The sequence below is a fragment of the Aotus nancymaae genome, unplaced genomic scaffold, assembly GCF_030222135.1.
Source record: "Aotus nancymaae isolate 86718 unplaced genomic scaffold, 86718_ANA_hifiasm-v0.15.2.pri h1tg000018l, whole genome shotgun sequence".
Lineage (NCBI taxonomy): Eukaryota > Metazoa > Chordata > Mammalia > Primates > Aotidae > Aotus > Aotus nancymaae.
The window spans coordinates 19,035,777-19,058,513 of record NW_026988430.1 but is presented as its reverse complement, the minus strand read 5'-3'; the positions used below and the strand labels follow the sequence as shown (position 1 = coordinate 19,058,513).

At 55.5% G+C, this 22,737-nt stretch overlaps 3 protein-coding genes across 11 annotated transcripts in view; 1 reads left to right on the top strand and 2 right to left on the bottom strand.

The window, feature by feature from the left end:
* Positions 1 to 6,257, bottom strand: part of DLG4 (discs large MAGUK scaffold protein 4) — a 29,934-nt gene extending 23,677 nt beyond the window's left edge. For 2 of the 9 annotated variants that reach the window (XM_012457433.3, XM_012457435.3), the window contains exon 1: positions 3,346 to 3,477. In XM_012457433.3, coding sequence (XP_012312856.1) covers positions 3,346 to 3,375 — 30 coding nt within the window. In that variant the 5' untranslated portion in view covers positions 3,376 to 3,477. Of the gene's footprint in view, positions 1 to 26; positions 237 to 3,001; positions 3,099 to 3,345; positions 3,479 to 4,471; positions 4,513 to 4,771; positions 4,871 to 5,061 lie in introns of those variants that run through there. The other 7 variants (XM_064378379.1, XM_012457436.3, XM_012457426.3 and 4 more) reach the window with 6 other exon arrangements.
* On the top strand, positions 6,144 to 11,782 carry ACADVL (acyl-CoA dehydrogenase very long chain). The gene is made up of 20 exons (XM_012457443.2): positions 6,144 to 6,253; positions 6,330 to 6,405; positions 6,683 to 6,748; positions 6,833 to 6,905; positions 6,991 to 7,055; positions 7,149 to 7,283; positions 7,737 to 7,881; positions 8,453 to 8,582; positions 8,674 to 8,799; positions 9,161 to 9,359; positions 9,611 to 9,715; positions 10,167 to 10,253; positions 10,337 to 10,399; positions 10,489 to 10,590; positions 10,666 to 10,763; positions 10,847 to 10,919; positions 11,004 to 11,076; positions 11,161 to 11,233; positions 11,328 to 11,403; positions 11,477 to 11,782. The coding sequence occupies exons 1-20, from the start codon at positions 6,192 to 6,194 to the stop codon at positions 11,615 to 11,617; spliced, it is 1,968 nt and encodes a 655-aa protein (XP_012312866.1). The 5' UTR covers positions 6,144 to 6,191; the 3' UTR covers positions 11,618 to 11,782.
* A 71-nt stretch (positions 11,783 to 11,853) lies between these two features.
* On the bottom strand, positions 11,854 to 22,633 carry DVL2 (dishevelled segment polarity protein 2). Its single transcript, XM_012457438.2, has 15 exons — positions 22,209 to 22,633; positions 17,852 to 17,921; positions 17,095 to 17,240; positions 16,855 to 16,964; positions 16,614 to 16,749; positions 16,395 to 16,485; positions 16,181 to 16,250; positions 15,945 to 16,084; positions 15,779 to 15,855; positions 14,494 to 14,561; positions 14,174 to 14,302; positions 13,923 to 14,054; positions 13,609 to 13,788; positions 12,942 to 13,160; positions 11,854 to 12,835 (listed from the first exon to the last, which is right to left on the bottom strand). The coding sequence occupies exons 1-15, from the start codon at positions 22,400 to 22,402 to the stop codon at positions 12,387 to 12,389; spliced, it is 2,211 nt and encodes a 736-aa protein (XP_012312861.1). The 5' UTR covers positions 22,403 to 22,633; the 3' UTR covers positions 11,854 to 12,386.
* Between the last annotated feature and the right edge of the window lie 104 nt (positions 22,634 to 22,737).

The following is a 22,737-nucleotide window of genomic DNA, read 5'->3' as shown; positions in this document are numbered from 1 at the left end:
AAACGCCGACTTCCCTAGAATCTCACCCAAGCAAGATTGATCCCGTTGATCGGCATCTGTTACATGCGACCCCAAGATGACCCCCAATGTCCTAGTTTCATATCTGGTAGGAAAGCTTGGATCACCAGAGGATACAAGGAGTCAGTGTGAAAGGGGCTGGACTCAAAATTCCTTCTGGAATAGAAAACGTACAAGCCCCGCTTAGCCACCAGTGGGCGCTATGGCCCATAAAGACCCTTCCCCATCCCCCATTTCCCTTTTCCCTCCATTTTCCGTTTCCCTGTTGCCTGGCAACGCAGCAATCAAGGACTTTGCTGTCGCTTAGCAACCGTCTCCTGGGAACACAGAGCTGAGGTAGGAGGGGTGCTCTGATGAAATCTTAACAGGCCTCCATCTTAGGAAAATTGAAACGTCAGACTTCCCAACCCCCGGATTCCCCTTTTCAGAGACCCCTGCGCCCCGAAGTTACTTGGGCAATAGCTCCTCAAAGCCTGTCTCTTCTACGCACGGGGTACCACGCCACGCCCATCCCAGCTCAGCCCCGCCCTCATTTCGGTCAGGTAACCCAGCCCCAAGGTTCCTCCCCTTTCCGAGGGTTGCTGCCTCCCTCGATAGAGTAAGCCAGACTCCACCCACCTGCCCGGGAGGCCACGCCTCCGTCCACTTCCCGCCCATTCGCTCCCCCTGCCTCTCCCACACTGTCCCTCCGCCACGCCCCTGCCGGCCAATGAATGAGGCCGTCGGCCACACTGCCCCGCCCCCGTCATCTCGGCTTTGCCCAATAAGGACCACCCGGAGGGTTTAACCACTTCGCTTCTGGGGCTGTGGCAAATACCCTCAGTCTTTCCCCCACTGTATCCCCACCCCCACTTGTTCTGCTCCGCCCTCCGCCACCCTCGCCCGGCCCTCCAGTCCGCCACGCAACTTCAGTCGTCGCCGGTTACCATGGCAACGGCGGCAGCAGCGCGGGGAAAGGGGGAGGGACGGGGGCGGAGTGGGAGAAAGAGATGCTCGGAGACGAAGAGAGATGCTGGCAGAGATAAAGGCACCAAGAAAGACAAAGTGATTGCTGTAAAGTGGAGTTTGCACACAACACAGGGCCTAGCACGTAGTAGGCTTTCAATAAATGTTCCTTAAATTACTGCGGCAGGAATCTAAATATAGGCAATGAAAGATGGAAGACTCCGGCAGGGCTGGGGAGCTGAACGACCGCAAAGCCTGAGCACTCCCTACCCAATCCAGCATTTGGGGAAGCAGGAGCTATGTGCCCCCTGCAGGCTCCTCCTGGGCTACCCTCAGCTGCCCTGAATAGAGGTGAACCACAACTCCCAACAGTGCCATGGGCAGCAACCTTCTAACATTGAGGGATCTTGTGCCTCGGGGCCTTGTGGGAGTTGGAGTCCCCGCCATCCTAAGGCTGGCAAGTTTTCCGGCCAAGGAATGTGGCAAGCCTGGGTCTCCACGCCTCTGTAAATCCCAAATGCATGATCTGCTGCTCTGTAAGCCTCCTTCCTTCAGGGATGCTCAACCCTGGGTGCCAGGGAAGAAGTAGGAGTCTGGAGTGGGTAATGAATAAGGCCACCCACCCACCCAGAATAGCTGCCAGTGCAGGCAAGCCCCTCACCCTCGCTCCCATTTGTGTGTTCACGTGTTGGAAGCAGAGCCCACACATTCCACCGGGCTTTCTATTTACACCTGTACACAGAGGACCACAGCCAGGGAGCCTAAGGCCAAGTGGCAGGCCTCAGGGCAGGAGACAGTAGGAGCAGAGGATCAGACAGACATTAAAGGAAACCAGGCCAGAGAAACTGAGGCATAAAAATCCACCGAAACTACAGGGGATGTGGGAAAGAGGCAGCCTGGGAGAAAGCCCAAAGCCCACAGAATGAGGGACAAACAAGTAGCCCTGGTGGAGAGAGGGTGGAGGCTCCAGATCTAAAGGTCCTCAGCCCTCCATCTCTTTCAGCCATGCTCACACGTGCACAACGCATGTGTACACACATGTGTGAGTTTGTGGCAGGGAACATGTGTGTCCTCAGCTCCCTCCCATGAAAAGCTGCAGTTCCCACTAAATATAACCCCCTCCCCAGCCTGTGACTCACCCAGACCCCGCCTCCCCCGGCCCCCACTTCCTGTCCCACCCCCCAGCCCCCAGATGCCTGCCACCCGCCCAAGCCTCCCTCCACACACCAGGCATCCAGCTCTCCAGCCCCAGAGTCTCCAAGCAGAGTCTAGGTATGCGCATCCCACCAGGAGCTTGCCTGTGCTCCATCCAAGATCTCCTGCCTTTGCCAGGCTCCAACCAGAGGGAGACTCTTGCACAGATCCTCACCGCTGCCAGCCCTGCCCTCCTCCTACACCTTTTCACCCCCATAACCTCAGTAACCTCGGTCATAAGTCCTCAGGGACCCTTAAATCCAGGTGTCTTCCCTCACCTTGATCCCAAGTGTCAGGGGCAACTGGAACAGTCCCCCCATCTGCTTTTCTCCCTCTTTCTTGATCTAGGCTAGATACAGTGTGGGAGGAGATGGGGACATGGGGCACCTGCCTTTGGGACACCCCCAAATTTTGCACCACCCACCCAGTCCCCCTCCTCAAATCTCCTCCTCCTCCTTAGGGGCTGGCAAGCTCAGCTGCTGCAATCTTCTGCCTCCCATAGGAGTACCCCCAAATCCTTGCCTCACCTGGTCCATTCCCTCAGGTGATCCCATGTCAGGCCCCAGCCCTCTGCCAACTTCCAACCATCTCCATTCTAGATGACTGAACCCTAAATTAACAGTTTCCTCAAATTGAGAGAGCATCCCTAAATGCAGCTACAACGAGATGCTTGTTCTATAGTCTGAAGGCCCACCCCTTCCCTGCCAGCTGACACCCCCAGACCAGTCAGGCACTCACAACCAAGAACCTTTACCCCATGCCAGGAGCCCCCCAAAACTGAACAAGGCACTTGGAAGGCAGCTTTTCCCTGGGGAGGGAAGAGGACCCCCACAATATAGCCCACCTTCCCACATACACCAGCAGGACTTCCATGGGAGCCAGGCTTCTCCTGAAAAAAGTCTCCTTCAAACAGCGCTGGTGAACCCCCAAACCCACCAGGCCTCCCAAACCATGGAATATCCTAAATTTTCCATTTCTCTACAGGTACAAAGGGATCACTCCAGGGGGCACCTGTGGCCAAATCCAGCATTTTATCAGATGTGAACCCCAAAACTAAATTAAGACCCCCAAATACATCTTACTTCTGATACTATCACTCCAGGGGCGCCAATCCCAGATAAGGCCTACTAACCCCTCCCCACAAACTCATACCCTCCCCCCAGTTTACAGCCCCCCCATCATGCTTACCTTGGTTGTCACTATACAGAGACAGTCCATGTTGGGGGGCCTGGCCGCGTTGGCGGGTAAGGGGCTCTGACTTCATCGGAGTTTCGTTCCTCCCCTCCGTGGGTTCTCACCCCTCCCCCCTCCGCACCCCACTTTTGCAGGGGGGGCCAGGATGGGGGGAGGGGTGAGAGGGGAAGGAGGGGGTTGGAGAAGGGAAGGGGAGGGGAGCGTGGGAGGGAGGGGAAGGGGGACCTGGAAGGGGATCCCCAATGGAGGGGAGGGGGCTTGGGGAGCACACCCCGATCCTCAGGAGGGGCGGGGGCACCGGGGGCTGGCAGCCCCGGAGTTCGGGGGCTGGGGCATGAGCTGGGATGGGGGAGGGGAACTGGATTTCGGGGAGCCCCGGGGTAGGGGGGGGTCTTGCCAAACGGCCAGGGGCTAGAGGCCGTGGCGGGGGAGAGGGGTGGGGGGGTTGGAAACGGCAGCGGCCGAGGGAGCCGTGGAGCCGAAGAGGGAAGGGGAGAGAGGAGGAGAGAGGAAGCAGGGGGAGGGAGGGAGGGAGCTAGGAGCCAGAATGGGGGGGGTGCCTTGGCAGAGTTAACTCCTTCCGTGCTGGCAGGAACCCGGATAATGGGAAAGGAGCTAGAAGCAGAAGCACAGAGGCCCTGACGCAAACATGGAGATCTGGCCAGCCACCAGCGTTGACAGCAAAGACGAGGAGGCTGGATTTCATTTCTTAGAGGAGGAAGCACCTATAGCTGGGCTGGGAGCACCCACAGTTATTTGAATATGGGAGGGAGGCTGTGGCAGGGGGCAGGGGGTCGGGGTGAGGCAGGAGCTGGCTGGCAGGAGGGAATCCCTGGACACCTAGTTCTCCCTCGGGTTTCTCAGGGGCTGAGAAACCTCAGAAGTTATGCCCTAGACTCTTTAGTGCCTGAAACTGGGGCAGGCAAAGAAAAGGAGGAAGAAAGGGAGGGGGGTACAGAACCACAGAGAGTGCATTCTCAGTGCCCCCACGTCCCTGGGCCACGGACTCAGGCTTGTCAGCAGGGCCCCCAAGTCTCCGAGTAATGTTAGCCATATCTGACTCACCCCTCCAGCCCTGCCTGCCCCTCAGGAAGGTAGGCACTCGCCCCCACCTCCTTACCTGACTCTCCGAGAGGGAAGCCTCATAATAGTCCAGGATATCTGTCACAGGAACAGAACTGAGTTACCTCCCCACCCTAGGCCTCTCTGGGTACATCACCCCTGCCATCACTGCTGCAGTCTGTCTGGCAAGGGAGGAGCCCTTTCAGCCAAGGCTGGTCCATGATCATGGAGGATACCGTGGGCATGACCCTGCATGGGGCTCCAGCCTGGACCAAATGATCTCCAAGCTCCCAACCAGCCCCCAAAGTTTAGTAATGGCCCTTGGAGGCCCAGGTCCCTCAGAAAATGGGCTACTCACCCAGCAAGGCCTGGAAGAGGTCACTGTGCAGCACTGTGAGGAGCGGGGGTGCCCACCGTAGTAGTGGGGGAGCCAGGAGCCAGAGGGCTGACCTGGGAGCTAGTGAGATGCAAGGAGAATTGGGACAGGGAAGAGGCCAACACAGGGAGATGAACACACTGTCACTTCATCTCCCCAGCCTGTGCCCTTCACCCCAGGCCCTATGGAAAGATTCAGGAACAGTGATCCCCAAGCGCCAGCCCCCCACTTCGCTCCCAGGCCTCCCCTCCACAAGGACCCCTGTTTTTCACCTCTCGGTCTCTGGGACATCTCTCTCTTCTCTCACTTTAATCTCCCTAATCCTCCAGGATTGGAGTTTAGCTGCTTCTCCCCATTCAATTCCAGCTGTGAGTAAAGTAGGCTGTCTCTGAACCGACCAGCTGTCCGTCCCATTCCCCCAGGTCCCCAGGCACCAGCGCAGCCACCACCTTGCTCCATACACACTGGCTCCCTCTCCCCAAAGGCAGGCAGAACTTAGCCACACTCTTCTGAGAAGCCAGCAAAGAGCGCCTCCTCACAGAAGGCTCCAGCAGCTCAAAAAGAAACTAATCCCTGTTCTCTCTCCTCCTGGGCCTCTTACCCCAATAATTGTAGAAAGAGGGGTAGAAATTGTTTGGGACTTCAAGTTGGGATTTCACGGGCAAGTGGCAGGGGAGAGAATTCCTGCAGTTCCTCTCCTGCCCAGGAAGAATCCATCTGCCTGGGCACATGGTCTCTGGAAGGAACAGAGGGTAGAGACACAGGAATGTTCAGGAAGGTCTCGGAGGCTTTATTAAGGGTGAGGCAGTGAACCTTGGGGGGGGGGCCTTCCTACTGTGAAACCGTGGCTGTTTCAAGAGTTAGCGACGTCGCCTAGGTCTCAGGAGAATACACTTAGGGTATTCACACCCTAGCTTGAGTGCCCCCCACCACCGTACCCTCCCTTTTGTGTTGGCGGAGACGGATTTCACCAGGAACTCTAGAGGCGTCTTCCATGCCTCCACCTCTGGCATCTACCTTACACTTCTCTTCCCCTAATTCTTCCTTCTAACCCCACCGGAGAAGCCCTCCCTTCAGTCCACCTCCATCCCTCTGGCTGCAGAGACTTAAGCCCCTTCCTCTTCCGTCCCACCCTATCCCATCACCCCGTCGGAGGACTAGATTCTACTTCGGATGGGCGGGATGGAGTCTGGGGGAGACAAATGACGCTTGGAGATCCCTCCAGGTCGGCGGAACAAAGGCCCGGGAACTACAGCTCCCAGCACGCCCAGGGCCCCGGAACCCGCCCGCCGCCCGGTGCATTGTGGACGATGAGTCAGGGCTGGGGGCGCCCTGACTCGGGCGTACGGGACGCCAGAGCTGGGTCAGCGCTCGAGGCACCAGTGCCCAGAGCGGTTCGAAGATGCAGGCGGCTCGGATGGCCTCGAGCAGGGGGCGGCAGCTGCTAAGGCTGGGGGGCGTAAGGTCTGTGTATGACAAGAGGGACGGGGGACAGCGGGCCAGGGCACTGGGCCAGGACTGAACCCCCAACTCCCCACAGCTCGCGGCCCACGGCACTCTTGGGACAGCCCCGGCCCGGCCCTGCCTGGCGGCCCTATGCGGGGGTCGCCGCTCAGGTAAGTCACGGCAGCCTTGGCTAAGGGGTGTGGGAGCGGCGGTCCGTTTCGGCGCCCTCCTCCCCGCCGCCGGCACAGGTCCCCTCTTGGTGCCAGTCCCCTGCCCACGGTTCTGTCGCCGAAAGTAGGGGAAAGGGCAAGCCAGGGTGCCCTAGGGCGAAACTAGGGGAAAGGTCACCGCATCCGCGCTGCCTCCAGGCGCGGCTCACGCCCTGTGTTCCTCTTGGCATAGCGTTAAGTCCCTTCTCCCCGGCCTTGCTAACCGTCTTTTTCCCAGGCGGCTGTGGACAAGCCGGATTCCCACTCCTCTGATGCTTCGACTAGGGAAAAACTGGCCAAGACGGTAAGTAGTCCCGAGGCCAGGTGGATCTTAACCAGGGACAGACTCACCCCAACCATAGTCCTGAAACCCCCTCTCTCTGCCCAGGAATCTAAGTCTTTTGCTGTGGGGATGTTCAAAGGCCAGCTCACCACAGATCAGGTGTTCCCATACCCTTCCGGTAAGGGAAGGGATAGAGCTGGGTGGGGCCAGGGTGGTTTCCCCTGCCAGCCTGGCCTGACTGGCCTGTCCCCCACCCGCTACAGTGCTCAACGAAGAGCAGACACAGTTTCTTAAAGAGCTGGTGGGGCCCGTGTCCCGTTTCTTCGAGGTGAGGAATGACTTGGGCTTGGTCCCTGCTGGGGGTGGATGGAAATGTTAAGCTCAGAAGGAGCCTGGATGTGGGATCCTGTGCTTTCCCCAGGAGGTGAACGATCCTGCCAAGAATGACACTCTGGAGGTGGTAGAAGAGACCACTTTACAGGGCCTCAAGGAGCTGGGGGCCTTTGGTCTGCAAGTGCCCAGTGAGCTGGGTGGTGTGGGCCTCTGCAACACCCAGGTGAGGGGCACCCTATCACCACATCCCAGTATCGCGTAGTCCAGCTTGGCAGATTCAGCTTCTTCACCATCCCCAGGACTAAAGTCTCTTTTAAGCACCTGCCCTGGTGGCCTGTGGGAGAGACGTCCAAAATGTATATGACCTTCTCCTTTCCCAAACATCACACAATTTATATGCAGTCCCCTGGAGCTAAGAGCCGTTGGCTTCACCCTGGTTCCCAAGTCCTGAGAAATCTCTAAGCTGGGGCCACCGAACAAGAGTATAGCAAGTCACCCTCCTACCAAGACCTAAGACTGAGCAACATTCTCTGCTGTACCCTTTGTCTGACACCACCTCCTTCCCACACACGGGAGATGGTCCAGGTGCCCGCACTGCCCTGTTGCCCACACTCTCCTGTTGAGGTCAGGTCCCCCTGCAGCCAGTGACAGCCCCAGATTCCCATTTCCCCTCCAGTACGCCCGCCTGGTGGAGATCGTGGGCATGCATGACCTTGGCGTGGGCATTACCCTGGGGGCCCATCAGAGCATCGGTTTCAAAGGCATCCTGCTCTTTGGCACGAAGGCCCAGAAAGAAAAATACCTCCCCAAACTGGCATCTGGTGAGGCAACCGTAGGAGATCCAGGGAGATTGGGGGGTATACTGGGCTTGTCACAGATTAGGCTAGTCGGTACTTACATTATCAAATGGCTGGGCATTTTGGTTGGGGGAAGATTCTGGGGAGGCAGCAGAGTGTTGGTTGGGAAATGCAAAAGAAAACTAGATACTGGCTGGGTACAGTGGCTCACACCTGTAATCCCAGCACTTTGGGAGGCCGAGGCATGTTAGAACTTTGAGACCAGTCTGGCCAACATGGTGAAACCCCGTCTCTACTAAAAATTAAAAAAATTAGCTGGCAATGGTGGCGGGCGCCTGTAATCCCAGCTACTTGGGAGGCTGAGGCAGGAGAATTGCTTGAACCTGGGAGGCAGAAGTTGCAGTGAGCTGAGACTGCATCATTGCACTCCAGCCTGGGCAACAAGAGGGAAACTTCATCTCAAAAAAAAAACAAAAAAACAAAAACTGGATACTGCCAGGTGTTAGGGGGAACTGCCTTGTGGAGGGATGGGGAAGTGGGCAGAGGGTACTCAAGCTCATCAGAACTTTGGGTAAAGGAGCTCTCTCCGCAACAGGGGAGACTTTGGCCGCTTTCTGTCTAACTGAGCCCTCAAGTGGGTCAGATGCAGCCTCCATCCGAACCTCTGCTGTGCCCAGCCCCTGTGGAAAATACTATACTCTCAACGGAAGCAAGCTTTGGATCAGGCAATCTGCCTCCCATTTCCCCTCTTGCCCAATCCCAGATCTCACTGCTCCCAGTCCTCCATGTCCTGAATGCCCCCTCATTCTTCCACAGTAATGGGGGCCTAGCAGACATCTTCACAGTCTTTGCCAAGACACCAGTTACAGATCCAGCCACAGGGGCCGTGAAGGAGAAGATCACCGCTTTTGTGGTGGAGAGGGGCTTCGGGGGCATTACCCAGTGAGTGGATTTGGGGAGGAAGAGCTTAGGACTGAGGGGGCAGAACTTGGCACCAAAGCAGATGATTGTTGCAGGTCACCCTGGGGATGTATGCAAAAGCCAAAGCAAGTGGACTGAATGCAGCCTTTGGGACTATGTATGCAACTGAGCTTAAGTTTTGGCTCCAGCAGCCAAGTCCAACACAGAATAGGACATAGCCAGGCCTTCTTAGCCCTCAGGGCCTGGGGGGCCATGTTGCCTATGGTTGCTAATAGTCTAGGAGCTGTAATTCCTTCCTGGTGCATAAGGAGTGAAGGAGTGGTTTTCCCCCAGTGACAACCTATTGAACACACCTCTGCTTTCCCACACTGCCCTTACACAGTGGGCCCCCTGAGAAGAAGATGGGCATCAAGGCTTCTAACACTGCAGAAGTGTTCTTTGATGGAGTACGGGTGCCCTCGGAGAATGTGCTAGGTGAGGTTGGGAGTGGCTTCAAGGTCGCCATGCACATCCTCAACAACGGAAGGTTTGGCATGGCTGCAGCCCTTGCAGGTACCATGAGAGGCATCATTGCCAAGGCGGTGAGTACCCTGCGTGAGTCCCTAGCTAGCCCCAACAGAAGTCTCACTGTCCCCTTGCCATGTGTCCCTGCATGCATTCCCTACTCTAGAAACTCCTCCCCTACCAGCAGGCCCAGACTTGCTAGGTTAGGTCTCCACAACTTAGGTCTCCATCCTATGTAGACTGAACGCTGGTTGTATCCAAAGCCCAGCCACGCTCTTAGGGAGACTGCAGAACCACAATGAACCACGATGCGTGTACCCTCTTCCAGGTAGATCATGCCGCTAATCGTACCCAATTTGGGGAGAAAATTCACAACTTTGGGCTGATCCAGGAAAAGCTGGCCCGGATGGTTATGCTGCAGTATATAACCGAGGTGAGGGCCTCCCAAGCTGCTCTCCCTGGAGCCCTGTGGTTTTCTTCCCAGTTGGGTGGCTTTCTTCCCAGTTGGGTCAGACTACAACCCCCAGCAGCACCTGGGGCAGTGGGTCTCCAGCTTTACACCAATGCCCTAGGGGATGCGGGGAGGCATAGTCAGCTCAGCTTCCGAGGAAGGTGGAAAGCAATGATGTTCTGGTCAGATGCTGGCCAGCAGTACCTGAAGTTAATCCTACCCCATCCCTTACCTCCACCCCTTTTAAGAAAACAAATACCTGAAAGTGCCTGAAGAACTGACCCAGAAGAACACATATTTGCCTGACCTGACGAGTTAGGTGACTGGGTCTAACGAGCTAGGTCAGACCTGATCTTGAGGATCTGGGTGATCAGGCAAGTCTGACACAGCCCTTTTCCGTTTTCCTTCCCATGTCCCAACCATGCAACCTCAGTCCATGGCTTACATGGTGAGTGCTAACATGGACCAGGGATCCACAGACTTCCAGATAGAGGCTGCCATCAGCAAAATCTTTGGCTCGGTGAGGTCCCAGGCATGCAGGGAGGGAGAGTCCAGTTTGGGAGCTCAGCTCCAAAACCAGTCCCATCTGTTCTCTGTCCCTAGGAGGCAGCCTGGAAGGTGACAGATGAGTGCATCCAAATCATGGGGGGTATGGGCTTCATGAAGGTACAGTTCCGTCTTTTGCAGAGTCTCGGCTGGGCCAGGGGCGGGAAGGCACATCTCCGCAGGGACATATGATCTGTGCCCTGTGGTAGGAACCTGGAGTAGAGCGTGTGCTCCGAGATCTTCGCATCTTCCGGATCTTTGAGGGGACAAATGACATTCTTCGGCTGTTTGTAGCTCTGCAGGGCTGTATGGTAAGAGGGAGAACTGGGTGGGGTAGAGGTGAGGAGGACACTGAGTCCTGACTACTGGACCCTCTTCCCCCATAGGACAAAGGAAAGGAGCTCTCTGGGCTTGGCAGTGCTCTAAAGAATCCCTTTGGGAATGCTGGCCTCCTGCTAGGAGAGGCAGGCAAACAGCTGAGGCGGTAGGCTTAGGTCCAGGGCCAGGGCCAGGGGAGGGCAGGGCGGTATATGGCAACTAACCAGCCATTCTCCCTCTTCCTCTCAGGCGGGCAGGACTGGGCAGCGGCCTAAGTCTCAATGGAATCGTCCACCCGGAGTTGAGTCGGAGCGGTGAGCTGGTAAGTAGCCAGGGGTCTAGGAGAGCCTGTGTCAGGGGCTACAGCCGATGGCCCCTGAGCCCTGCACCTTTCCCACCTCTTCAGGCAGTGCAGGCTCTGGAGCAGTTTGCCACTGTGGTGGAGGCCAAGCTGATAAAACACAAGAAGGGGATTGTCAGTGAGTGAGCTCTGCCCTCCCACCCCTCCCGCCCTTTCCTCTCCTTGAGACTAACACTCCCACCCCCACCCACCTACCCGACAGATGAACAATTTCTGCTGCAGCGGCTGGCAGACGGGGCCATCGACCTCTATGCCATGGTGGTGGTTCTCTCGAGGTGAGGAGGCAGGTAGGGAATGCGTGGGCTGAAGGGGGCCTGGGCCCAGATCCCAGCCGGCACAGATTTATTTTTGTCTCTTGCTTCCTGCCAGGGCCTCAAGATCCCTCAGTGAGGGCCACTCCACAGCCCAGCATGAGAAAATGCTCTGTGATACCTGGTGTATCGAGGTGAGACTCGGGGCTGCCAAGCTCAGGTGAGGGGCTAGAGGTACAGGCCCAAACCCCTCCTTCCTCCCTGCAGGCTGCAGCCCGGATCCGAGAGAGCATGGCCACTCTGCAATCGGACCCCCAGCAGCAGGAGCTCTACCGCAACTTCAAAAGCATCTCTAAGGCTTTGGTGGAGCGGGGTGGTGTGGTCACCAGCAACCCAATTGGCTTCTGAATACTCTTGGCCAGGGCCTGGCCTGGTTATGTGCCTTCCCTCAAGCCAAAGCCGAAGCCCCTCTCCTGAGGGCCCTGGTTTGTCCAGGGGGGCCTAGTGTTCCCAAGACTGTGCCTGCTCTCCAGAGCACTTAACTGCCTCACAAATAAAATTTCTAACACGTCATCCTTCGCTCCTGTGTGTCCGTTCTTTCCCTCCGCTGCCTGCCTCCCTCCCAAAGAAAGGAGCCAGAGGTGTGGGGAGTTTGCCTCTATTGCTTTATTTGGTGTTTTATACAAGTGACTAAAATAAATAGAGTAACAAAGGCAGCTACACGGCCCAAATCTCCCAGCTTCCTCGGGCTGCTGTCTGTCTATGGGCCTAACCCCAGGGTACCACTGACCACCCCCAACCCTGCACAGGGCAGGGCTGTGGGTAACTGGAGGAGGAGGTCACATTCTGGGGTTAGAACAAGGGGCCCAACAGATGGGGATTCTTCATACAAAAGAGGAAATGCCTATTAAAAAAATAGTCCCAAAAGTGTAAGAAACTCTATTTTAACCCCCAAAAAGGCTTATAAAAAAACAAAGATAAAAATAATCAAAGGTCCCTTATTTACCCCTGAGGGAAGGGGGAGGAACCAGGCACTGCTGGTGAGAGTCACAGTGGCCACAATCTCCTGTCTGGCAGCAGCCGGCAGGCTGAGCCCAGGCACTGTGAGAGCAAGCACATGATGGCCCAGACATCCCGTCACACCAGGAGCACCAGGCCCAGCCTGGCCCACAGCGGGCTACATAACATCCACAAAGAACTCGCTGGGATTGCCCATGGCCATGTGGAAGCTTTGGCGGCTGGCTGTCAGTTCTGGGGGCACAGAGCCCAGGTCTCTGACTGGAGGGGCCCCCGGAGGCTGCACTGCTGGAGGGACTGGAGGTGGGGGTGGGGGCATCATGACCACCATCATGGGGTTGTAGGGGAGGGCCATGCCAGGGGGTGGTCCATAGGGATGGAGCCCTGGGTGGGCTCGGAGATTAGGGGCACCCCCAGTTGAGCCTCTGGAGGGAGGAGGGCCCCCATCGCCAGTCCCACTTGGTTCCCCACCCCGCCGAAGGCTGCCCCCTCGGCTGGAGGGCTCGGACTCACTGCCACTGCCGGACTTGGACTCGGGGGCCCGCTCCTCAGGCCTCCCCGTGCGCCCTGCCCCCCCATCACTTCGTGTCGACCCACTGCTCCGGCTGCCTGTGGAGGAAGGGGAGGGGCAACTAAGTCCTCACCCAGGATCCTCCCTGGCTCCCCTCTGATCCGCCCTCAGATCTGGCTTATCGGGTATCTGGGGGTGACTTACCCTCACTGTGCTGGCTGCTGGCACTGCCCCCACCATAAGTATAAGACGAAAGCTCATGGTAGGGTGGGGGCTGCGGGCTGTAGGGGTGTGGGGCCGGGTACTGGTAGGAGAAAGTGGGTAGCAGGGGCCAGGGGGTGGCCCCAGGCAGAGGGGCCAGGGTGTCCTGGTCTGAAGCCCCACTGGAGCCATCGTTGTCATTGAGAGATAGGTTAACTAGGTCTGGAAAGCAAGGGAAGAGAGTAAGAAATCCCTGCTTCAAAGAGGCTAGGGCTCTAAGACTGAATGAGAGGAACTGGGAACAGTTCTCCCAGACCCACCCACGATGGGGCTCAAACCGGGTTCACAAGGGCCTGACAGGAAACTCCCATCTACTTCTGCCATGATGGCAGGGGCACAGCCAGGGCCACCACTAGCCCATGCCTCTGCGGGACTCAGAAAGAGGTGCACCTTCCCCCAGTGGACAGTCCTGCACCTGGCGTGGTTTGTCCAGCAGCACATGGGTGGACGTCAGCCCCCATCCTCGGCCAGTGCAGGACCTAGTTCGGGACACATGCTGCTCAACCATCCATGGTGGCCCTGGCTGTGGTTTCTGGGCTAGGTCTAGGGTTGGAGAGGCAGAACAAGGCAGGCAGAGCCACACTCCCAGAGTCGGGGCAGGGGGACTCACAGCTCTCACAGCCACCACTGAGGTCTCCAAAGACGTAATAGCACTGCTCAGAGAAGGTGATCTTGTTGACGGTGTGTCGGATCAGGCCAGCTTTGAGCAGCCCACTGGCGTATTTTCGGGCCTCTCGCCGCTCTGGAAAGCCCTCCACATGATGGTAGAGCCAGTCAACCACATCTGAGCCTGGGGGCACCCACAGTGGAAAAAGGCCTCAGGTTCTCCTTCCAACTCCTGCTCTCACCTCTGCCTGTGCTGTTCCCAGCTTCGGTCACCTCCTCCTCCCCTTCTCCAGCCACCTGCCCAGGATCCAGCCATACCCAGAAAGGCATTAGGGATGGTGATCTTGAGCCACATGCGGTCCCGGACTTCCAGCCCAGACTCTGGAGCTGCCATGGCCTTAGTGACCGATGCCATGTCTGTGTGGATGGAGAGACCCCGGCCCTCACAGCCTGGCAGAGGAGACAATGGGGCATCAAGAGGCAGGGTCACTTCCACAAGGGCCATGGGTCACACCACTTCAGGGCAGCCCTCTGGCAGGAGGGTGAAATGAGGTGGGCTGGCAGCTCACCATCAGGCAAAGAGGATCCCGATGTAATGGTGCTCATGGAGGAGGAGCCTGGGTAGGCTGGGAAGGTGCCAGTCAGAGCCGCAGAGTGGGACACCCAGGCAGCAGGGTCAATTGGCTGGATGGGCTCATCTGGGACAAAGATGGTACCAAAATGACCCTTTCTCAGTCCCCAAAAGCCAGCCCAGTCCCTCCCTGACTCAGCCTCCTGTTCCACCTCTGCCTGGACCCTCCTCCAACCATTCCCCATGACCAGAGGCCAGCCCTAGCCTTCTGGGCCGCCCCCACCACCAACTTCAGGCCCCTCTCTGAGTGTCACTCACTTCGGGGGAGGGTGAAGTAGGCCTGAGGAGAGGGATCCCAGCACTTGGCCACAGTCAGCACGATGGGGCTATGGGGAAGAGAAGGCCAGTCAAGGGCACAGGGGAAGAAGAGGCCTGGGGTGGGGGAGCTGAAGCAAGGATGAATTAAGAGACACAAAGACGGGAAGAAGCCAACATGTCTCAGCTGGGCTAGGGAAGGTGAGGGTGGAAGGCACCACAATGTGGATGACTCATCAACATGGAAACTCTTAAAAACATACTGCCAAGTGAGACGAGAGAGTACACGCTGTACAATTCCATTCACAGAAAGTCCAAAGACAGGTAAAACAAAACCGCGCTGTTCAAGGATACATGCAAGGGTGGTAACTATGGAGGGAAGCAAAGTTTTTCTTTGTCGTGGTGATGACCCAGGAAGTCAGCAGTGACTACCCCCGGCGGGTGAGGCATTGGGGAGCAGGAAGGGGCGTCTGTGGAGGGGGATCTAGGGTGTCAGCAATCTCTATTTGATGGTCTACGTGGTGGTGACATGAGTATTCACTCTAGTATTATTTGCTACATCACAAAATTGTTTCATGTGCTTTGAGTGTTATGTCTTACCCCCGCTTTTTCTTTTTGAAACAGTCTTGCTCTGTTGCCCATGCTAAAGTGCAGTGGCATGATCTCAGTCCACAGCAACCTCTGCCCCCGCCCCAGAGTTCAAGTAATTCTCCTGTCTCACTCCCCACTAGCTGGGACTACAGGGGAGCACCACTATACCCAGCTATTATATATATTTTTTGAGATGGGAGTTTTCGCTCCTGTCGCCCAGGCTGGAGTACAATGGTGCAATCTTGGCTCACTGCAACCTCCGCCTCCCAGGTTCAAGCGATTCTTCTGCTTCAGCCCCCCCGAGTAGCTGGGATTACAGGCATGTGCCACCACACCCAAGTAATTTTACATTTTTTAGAAGAGACAGGGTTTCTCTATGTTGGTCAGGTTGCTCTCGAACTCCTGACCTCAGGTGACCCGCCCGCCTCGGCCTTCCAAAGTGCTGGGATTACAAGTGCGAGCCACTGCACCTGGCCATTTTTCTATTTTCAGTGGAGTTGGGGTTTCACCATGTTGGCCAGGCTGGTCTTAAATTCCTGACCTCAGGTGATCCACCCACCTCAGCCTCCCAAAGTACTGGGATTGCAGGGGTGAGCTACTAGGCCCGATTGTCTCAACACTTATTAAAATTGCAAAACAAAAAGTTAAAGGGGAAAAAAAAAAAGACTGAGGACCTGCAGCCTGCTCAGCAACTCACCCAGGCTTGTGCACGATGTCCCTCAACACCCGCACGGCGTCATCATTGCTCATGTTCTCAAAGTTCATGTCATTCACCTGGAAGCAAGGGGAAGGGGGTCAGAGGCCAGGTGGGAGAGGCTGAGGGCCCCCACACAGGGCAGCTCAATGGTCCTGCCCCAGCACACCTGCAAAAGCATGTCCCCTGGCTCAATGCGCCCGTCAGCTGCCACGGCCCCACCCTTCATGATGGAACCAATGTAGATGCCTCCATCTCCCCGCTCATTGCTTTGGCCCACGATGGAGATGCCCAGGAAGTTGTACTTCTCTGTGGAGAGAGGTCGTGTGAGGGGAGGAGGCCCCAGTAGCAAGTCCCAGAGAGACCAGGCCCTCCCCACGCCCTCGCCACAGGCTTTCCCCATACCCATGTTCAGTGTGACTGTGATGATATTCAGAGACATAGTGGAATCCGTGACACTGCTGAAGGATGAGGTCTGTGGTGGGAAAAGAAGGAGCTAGAGTGCTCTTCAATAACCCAGGCTACACCCTGGGGCTCTGCTGGTGTCCCGGCACCACCCAAACCAAGGCCCATGCCCCACCTTCTCCCAGCACGAGTATTCCCATGGGAACCCCCTCACCCTCTCCAGGCGGGGTGGCCGCTGTTTCCTCCGCCGCCGGTGGCGCTTCAGGAGGCGGGAGGCACTGCTCTGCTCCGTGGAGCTGCTGAACCTGTCAGGAGGTTGGGAGGAGAGCAAACATAAGCCAAAGTGGTCATGGGACCAAGAGAAAGAACAAGAGGACTGACCAGAGGAGGAAAGCCAGGGCTGGGCGCACTGGGGAGAGCTGCAGAACCACACCTGCTCATGGTATCCTCCTCATCCGAGTCCCCCAGGCTGGTACTCTCCAGCTCGCTGGTCATGAGGGTAGAGGAGCTCTCATATCCAGCCAGGTGGCGCTCCAGCCTTGAGGAGCCACCGGTCCTGTGGCCCCCAGCTGCATATGGATAGGAAGCTCAGGAACAACCAAGCTTCCCTCTGCTCACCCCACCAAGCCTGGGGTCTGGCCCAGCCCTTCCCCATCTCGAGGCCTGCCCCTCACCGCCATGCTCACTGCTGTCTCTCCTTCGAGGCCGCTCCCGCCTCAGTGATACTACTGACTCGGTTTCTGTCTCAGGCTCCAGATTCTCGTGGCTGCTGGACACATTAGGGCTGGACAGGCAGAGATGGTTTCCAATCCACATCAGGAGATCAGGTCTCCGGATCCCAGGCACCTCCTACCAAAAGGCCTGGATTCCCTCCTCATGTCCCTCCCCTGCAGTCAAGGATCCGAAGGACTCACTGGAAGGATGGAGGCCTCGAGTCCCCAATGCCACTGGTCCTCTCAGGTGGCAAAGCCGGTAAAGGTGGGGCCGGAGGCGCCAGTTCTGTCCGCGGCTCATGGGCTGGAGGAGACATCTCGGGCTGGGGATTATCTGAAGACACCAGCTAGAAGGGTGCAAATGATAAACAGTGGCTCACCTGGGAGTGGGGATGGAACAGATGGCAGTAAGTCAAAGAATTAGAAAGGGTCTCAGAGAGCTGAAGAAGAGCAAAAAAACCTAGCAAGTATTAGAGACTCCAAAAGGAGAAAGCTGAGGGCCTCTCGCTGGCTCTCCAATCAGACAGGAGGTAAAGAACCAGGGCCAGCTGGGTGCCGTGGCTCACACCTATAATCCCAGCACTTTGGGAGACTGAGGTGGGTGGATCACAAGGTCAGGAGTTCAAGACCAGCCTGACCAATATGGTCAGGCTTGAAACTCTGTCTCTACTAAAAACACAAAAAATTAGCTGGGCCTGCTGGTAGACGCCTGTAATCCCAGCTAATCAGGAGGCTAAGGCAGAGAACTGCTTGAACTCAGGAGGCGGAGGTTGCAGTGAGCTGAGACTGCACCACTGTACTCCAGCCTGGGCGATCTAGCAAGACTCCATCTCAAAAAAAAAAAAAAAAGGCAGGGCCACTAACACCTGGCCTCGGGGAGGGCTACAGAAACAGACTGAGGCTTGGAGGAGCCTGGCAATGCTGAGGGGACCTGGCCCTAGGCGTCACAAACTCTTACCCAGGATACCACCCTTCCATTGAAGCAGGGGAGGCGGGCGTTGTCATCTGAAATTTCTTCCTTCACCACCCTGCCAAGAGACAGTGTAGAGGTTAGTGAGCTGGACCAGCCATCCCCACCCCCACCCCCACTCAAAGTTTCTTCCAATCTTCACCTGGCTCCAGGATATTGCCTGTCTCCTTCCCTGTTCAGGCCTTCTCTTAGATGGAAATAACTCACTCTGACACCTAAGAAATCTCCAAACTCAATCTCCTTTCCTTATTTCTCCTCTCTCTAACCCACCCTCATGGGCACAGTACTGCTCCAAAAGACCTCCTTGAGTCTGATTCAAACCTCTCAATGCAATTTCAAAGGCAATCCCCCATGCTGATACAGCTGCCTAAGACATCTATCCAACTTAGAAGCTTAGCTAGCTAGTAGCCTCCTCTCAAGCCCATCCTGTTCCTTACAAACCTTCCTACAAGGCCAGGCACGGTGGCTCACGCCTATAATCCCAGCTCTTTGGGAGGCTGAGGCTGGTGGATCATCTGAGGTCAGGAGTTCAAGACCACCCTGGCCAACATGGGGAAACCCCATCTCTACTAAAATACAAAAATTAGACGGGTATGATGGCAGGTGCCTATAATCCCAGCTACTTGGAAAGCTGAGATGGGAAAATCGCTTGAACCTGGTAGATGGTGGTTGCAGTGAGCTAAGATCGCACCACTGCACTACAGCCTGGGCAGCTGAGACTCCGTTTCTTTTTTTTTTTTGAGACAGAGTTTCGCTCTTGTTACCCAGGCTGGAGTGCAATGGCGCGATCTCGGCTCACCGCAACCTCCGCCTCCTGGGTTCAGGCAGTTCTCCTGCCTCAGCCTCCTGAGTAGCTGGGATTACAGGCACGCGCCACCGTGCCCAGCTAATTTTTTGTATTTTTAGTAGAGACGGGGTTTCACCGTGTTGACCAGGATGGTCTTGATCTCTTGACCTCGTGATCCACCCGCCTCGGCCTCCTAAACTGCTGGGATTACAGGCTTGAGCCACCGTGCCCGGCCTTTTGAGTCTTCGTTTCAAAAAAAACCCAGGGTGGGTGCAGGGGCTCACGCCTGTAATCCCAGCACTTTGGGAGGCAGATGCAGGCAGATCATGAGGTCAGGAGTTTGAGATCAGCCTGGCCAACACAGCGAAACCCCATCTTTACTAAAAATATAAAAATTAACTGGGCAGGGTAACACACGCCTACCTCGGCTACTCTGGAGCCTAAGGCAGGAGAATCACTTGAACCTGGGAGGCAGAAGCTGCAGTGAGCCAAGATCACGCCACTGCACTCCAGCCTGGGCAACAAGAGTGAAACTCCGTCTCGGCGGTGGGGGAAAACAAAGAGAAAAAACACCTGGCTGGGCATGGTGGCTCACACCTATAATCCCAACACTTTGGGAGGCCGAGGCAGGAGGATCGTGAAGGTCTGAAGATAAAGACCATCCTGACTAACACGGTGAAACCACATCTCTACTAAAAATACAAAAATTAGCCAGATGTGGTGGCATGTGCCTGTAATCCCAGCTACTGGGAAGGCAGAGGCAGGAGAATCACTTGAACCCAGGAGGCAGAGGCTACAGTGAGCCAAGACTGTGCTACTACGCTCCAACCTAGGCAAAAGAGCAAGACTCCATCTCAAAAAAAAAAAAATCCAAAAAAAGTCTTCAGTCCTCATCTAAGTCTCTCCTCTTATACTTTCCTTTAGATTTTTTCTTTTCTTTTTTTTTTTTTTTTGTAAGAGACAGGGTTTCACCATATTGGTCAGGCTGGTCTCGAACTCCGAACTGCAGGTGATCCCCCCGCCTCGGCCTCCCAAAGTGCTGGGGTTACAGGCGTGAGCCACCGCACCCAGCCCTCCTTTAGTTTTTTCTAATTTACTTCTAGAGGACTGTCCTTTGGTAAAAACACCCATTAGAGGTCAGGCATTATGGCTCACGCCTATAATCCCAGCACTTTGGGAGGCCAAGGTGGGCGAATTACCTGAGGTCAGGAGTTCAAGACCAGCCTGGCCAACATGCTGAAACCCTTTCTCCACTAAAAATTCAAAATTGCCAGGTGCGGTGGCTTGCCTGTAATCCCAGCACTTTGGGAGGCCAAGGCAGGCAGATGACTTGAAGGCAGGAGTTCGAGACCAGCCTGGCCAACATGGTTAAACCCCATCTTTTAAAAAAAAAAAAAGAAAAAAATATATATATAAATACAAAAATTAGCTGGGCATGCTGACGCACACCTGTAATCACAGATACTCGAGAGGCTGAGGCAGAAGAATTGCTGGAAGCTGGGAGGCAGAGGTGGCAGTGAGCCGAGATCACTCCACTGCACTCAAGCCTGCGAGACAGAGCGAAACTCCATCACAAAAAACCCATTAGATCAAGCAATGGAAGCTCCTCATTAGACTGAAAGTTCCCAAGGAGAGGGCAAGCTAAGCTTCCCATTCCCCTGTGCCTCATTTGGCACAAAATTCTGCACGAAGCAATCTGCTCAGACTGACAGATCCCAAGGCCCGGCCTTGCAGTCATCTCTCCAATAGGTTCCCTGTGGTGGACTAGACTTGACCCTTCTTGACCACAACATCAAATCATTAACACTCACTCTGGTCAACACCATGTCCTAGCCACACAGCACACAGTGACACTTAGGCATTAACAAATACTGTTGGCTAAATGAATCAAAGTATAAATCATCAGACTCTGCCCTAGTTGTTCCTCTCTTTCCACACACACCCTTGCCCCCAAATTAAAACACCTTGTCTGATTAACCCTTTGGCCTAATATGGTTATGGGAGCCAGGATATATGCCAACTTAATCCACTTGCTGTCAATGTGCCAACACAGCCCAGTCACTACCAATCTGTCTTAGCATAATGCAGGATTCTTCCCAATATAACATAATCTCAGCATAGCTCAGTCCACCAAGACAAGTTATTCCGTATCACCATAACCTACTTTACAGTCAGCCTCAATACTAATAATGACAATTACCATTCACCAAGAATTTACCGTTTGTCACACACCTGATCTAAGCATTTCATTCTGTGATTTTCTCCATGTCACAGATGAGATCAAGACAAAATTTAAATAATTGTCCAAGAGTATATTGCAGACCACCAGAACCACCTTTTAAAACCCACACTATCTCAACTTAATCCAGCCTGCCTTCAAAAAAGCAGAGGTTGAGGACCCAGATGGCTCAGTCCCAAAGACTATAAACACTAAAGGGCTTTCTCTGCATTATTTACAAGCCCATCTAGTCCAAGATATCCCTGAATGTCCCAAATTACGTTAGGAGCCCAATCTATTCCAGCACAGCCTACAATGCCCCACACGCAGCTGTCTGCACCAATATAGACTAGAATACCCTAATACAGCTGCCTATACTAGCATGGGCCCTGACAGCCTTGTCTGCCCTTATACGGAGTGCTCCGATCAAACCACGTCTTGTCCCAAGAGAAACCAGGATTAATCAATACAACCCGGTAGAGTCCATAATAACCCAAGCTTCTTTTTTTTTCTTTTTTCTTTTTTTTTGAGACAGAGTCTCCCTCTGTCGCCCAGGTTGGAGTGTAGTAGCACGATCTTGGCTCACTGCAACCTCTGCCTCCTGGGTTCAAGCGATTCTCCTTTCTCAGCCTCCCGAGTTGCTGGGACTACAGGCGAGTGCCACCACGCCCGACTAATTTTTTCTATTTTTAGCAGAGACAGAGTTTCACCGTGTTAGCCAGGATGCTCTCGATCTCTTGACCTCGTGTTCCGCCCGCCTTGGCCTCCCAAAGTGGATTACAGGCGTGAGCCACTGCGCCCGACCATGGCCCAAGTTTCTCCGCGATATTTTACTCCAGGGCAGCCTAGAACATCCCAATAGAGCACTCTTTGCATCAGTATAGACTAGAATATCCCCCAAAAAATCCTGTCTGCTCTAGTATACGCCAGAATGCCCTAAGTTGACCCAATATGGCCTTATCTACATCAAGGGATTCCACAATATCCCTACATAACCTGTGGACAACATGCAGGACTCCTGAGAACGTATTAAACGACCAGACAATGGATCAATTTACTCAGTACAGTCTAGAATACTCCAAAATAAACCAGTATGCCCCCAACTATTCCAGTAGAACGTAATCTTCTCTAATCTGGTTTAGGATATCCTAGTCTGTCCGTGTGCCTCGATCTATCCAAGCATAACCTTGTCCATCCTGGCATAGTCAACCCACCTCAGCATAGTACAATTTGCTCCACCAGAAAATCCCAGTGTGGCCCAAAGTAGATGTGTGCCCCTCCACATCGCCCAATCCACTCTAGCAAAGCCCCCGTCGGTCCTATGTAGGCCTTGCGCTCACCCAAAATCCTGATCCATAGACTTGAAAAAGTACTTGGCGCCCGCGGGCCGCTGCAGAACGCTCTTGAAATCGCCGAGGGTGATGCGCTCGGCAGGGACAGGGATCTTCACAAGGTAGGGAGTCTCTTCTTCATCCAGGTGGTAAATCACCTTCGTCTCCCCAACCCCACCGCCCCCAGTGCTACTGCCCGCCATGGTCTCGCCCGCGCGCTCCCGGGCTCTGCCGCCCACCCAACCGGGCAAATGGCCCCTGCCGCGCCTGCGCACACGCACAAACCGACGCACGAGTGCGGACAGGACCGACCTAGTACAGGAGAAAAGCAAAGGAAAGAAAGCGGGGGTCGGCGAGGGTGGCGGCGGGGGCCGGGCCGCGGGGTGCGACTCAAAGCCACGGTCTCAGCGGTAGCCGCGCGCCATCGCCGGCGATATCCCGCCCACCTCTCCTCATGTCACGTGACCCAAGCCCGCCCACTCTGCGTTCCTCAGCCGTCCCGTCACGTGACCCCCGCCAGTCACGTGACCGCTGGACT

What these genes read in the sequence shown, in the direction of transcription:
- ACADVL (XM_012457443.2), top strand. Translation starts at nt 6,192, where the DNA reads ATGCAGGCGGCTCGGATGGCCTCGAGCAGGGGGCGGCAGCTGCTAAGG. An exon ending in CCGTGTCCCGTTTCTTCGAG is followed by an intron (nt 7,056 to 7,148) that starts GTGAGGAATGAC and finishes TGCTTTCCCCAG; the next exon opens with GAGGTGAACGATCCTGCCAA. An exon ending in GTGATACCTGGTGTATCGAG is followed by an intron (nt 11,404 to 11,476) that starts GTGAGACTCGGG and finishes TCCTCCCTGCAG; the next exon opens with GCTGCAGCCCGGATCCGAGA.
- DVL2 (XM_012457438.2), bottom strand. Translation starts at nt 22,402, where the DNA reads ATGGCGGGCAGTAGCACTGGGGGCGGTGGGGTTGGGGAGACGAAGGTG. An exon ending in CTACTTCACCCTCCCCCGAA is followed by an intron (nt 14,303 to 14,493) that starts GTGAGTGACACT and finishes TCTTTGTCCCAG; the next exon opens with ATGAGCCCATCCAGCCAATT. An exon ending in GGGATCCTCTTTGCCTGATG is followed by an intron (nt 14,055 to 14,173) that starts GTGAGCTGCCAG and finishes CTCCTCTGCCAG; the next exon opens with GCTGTGAGGGCCGGGGTCTC.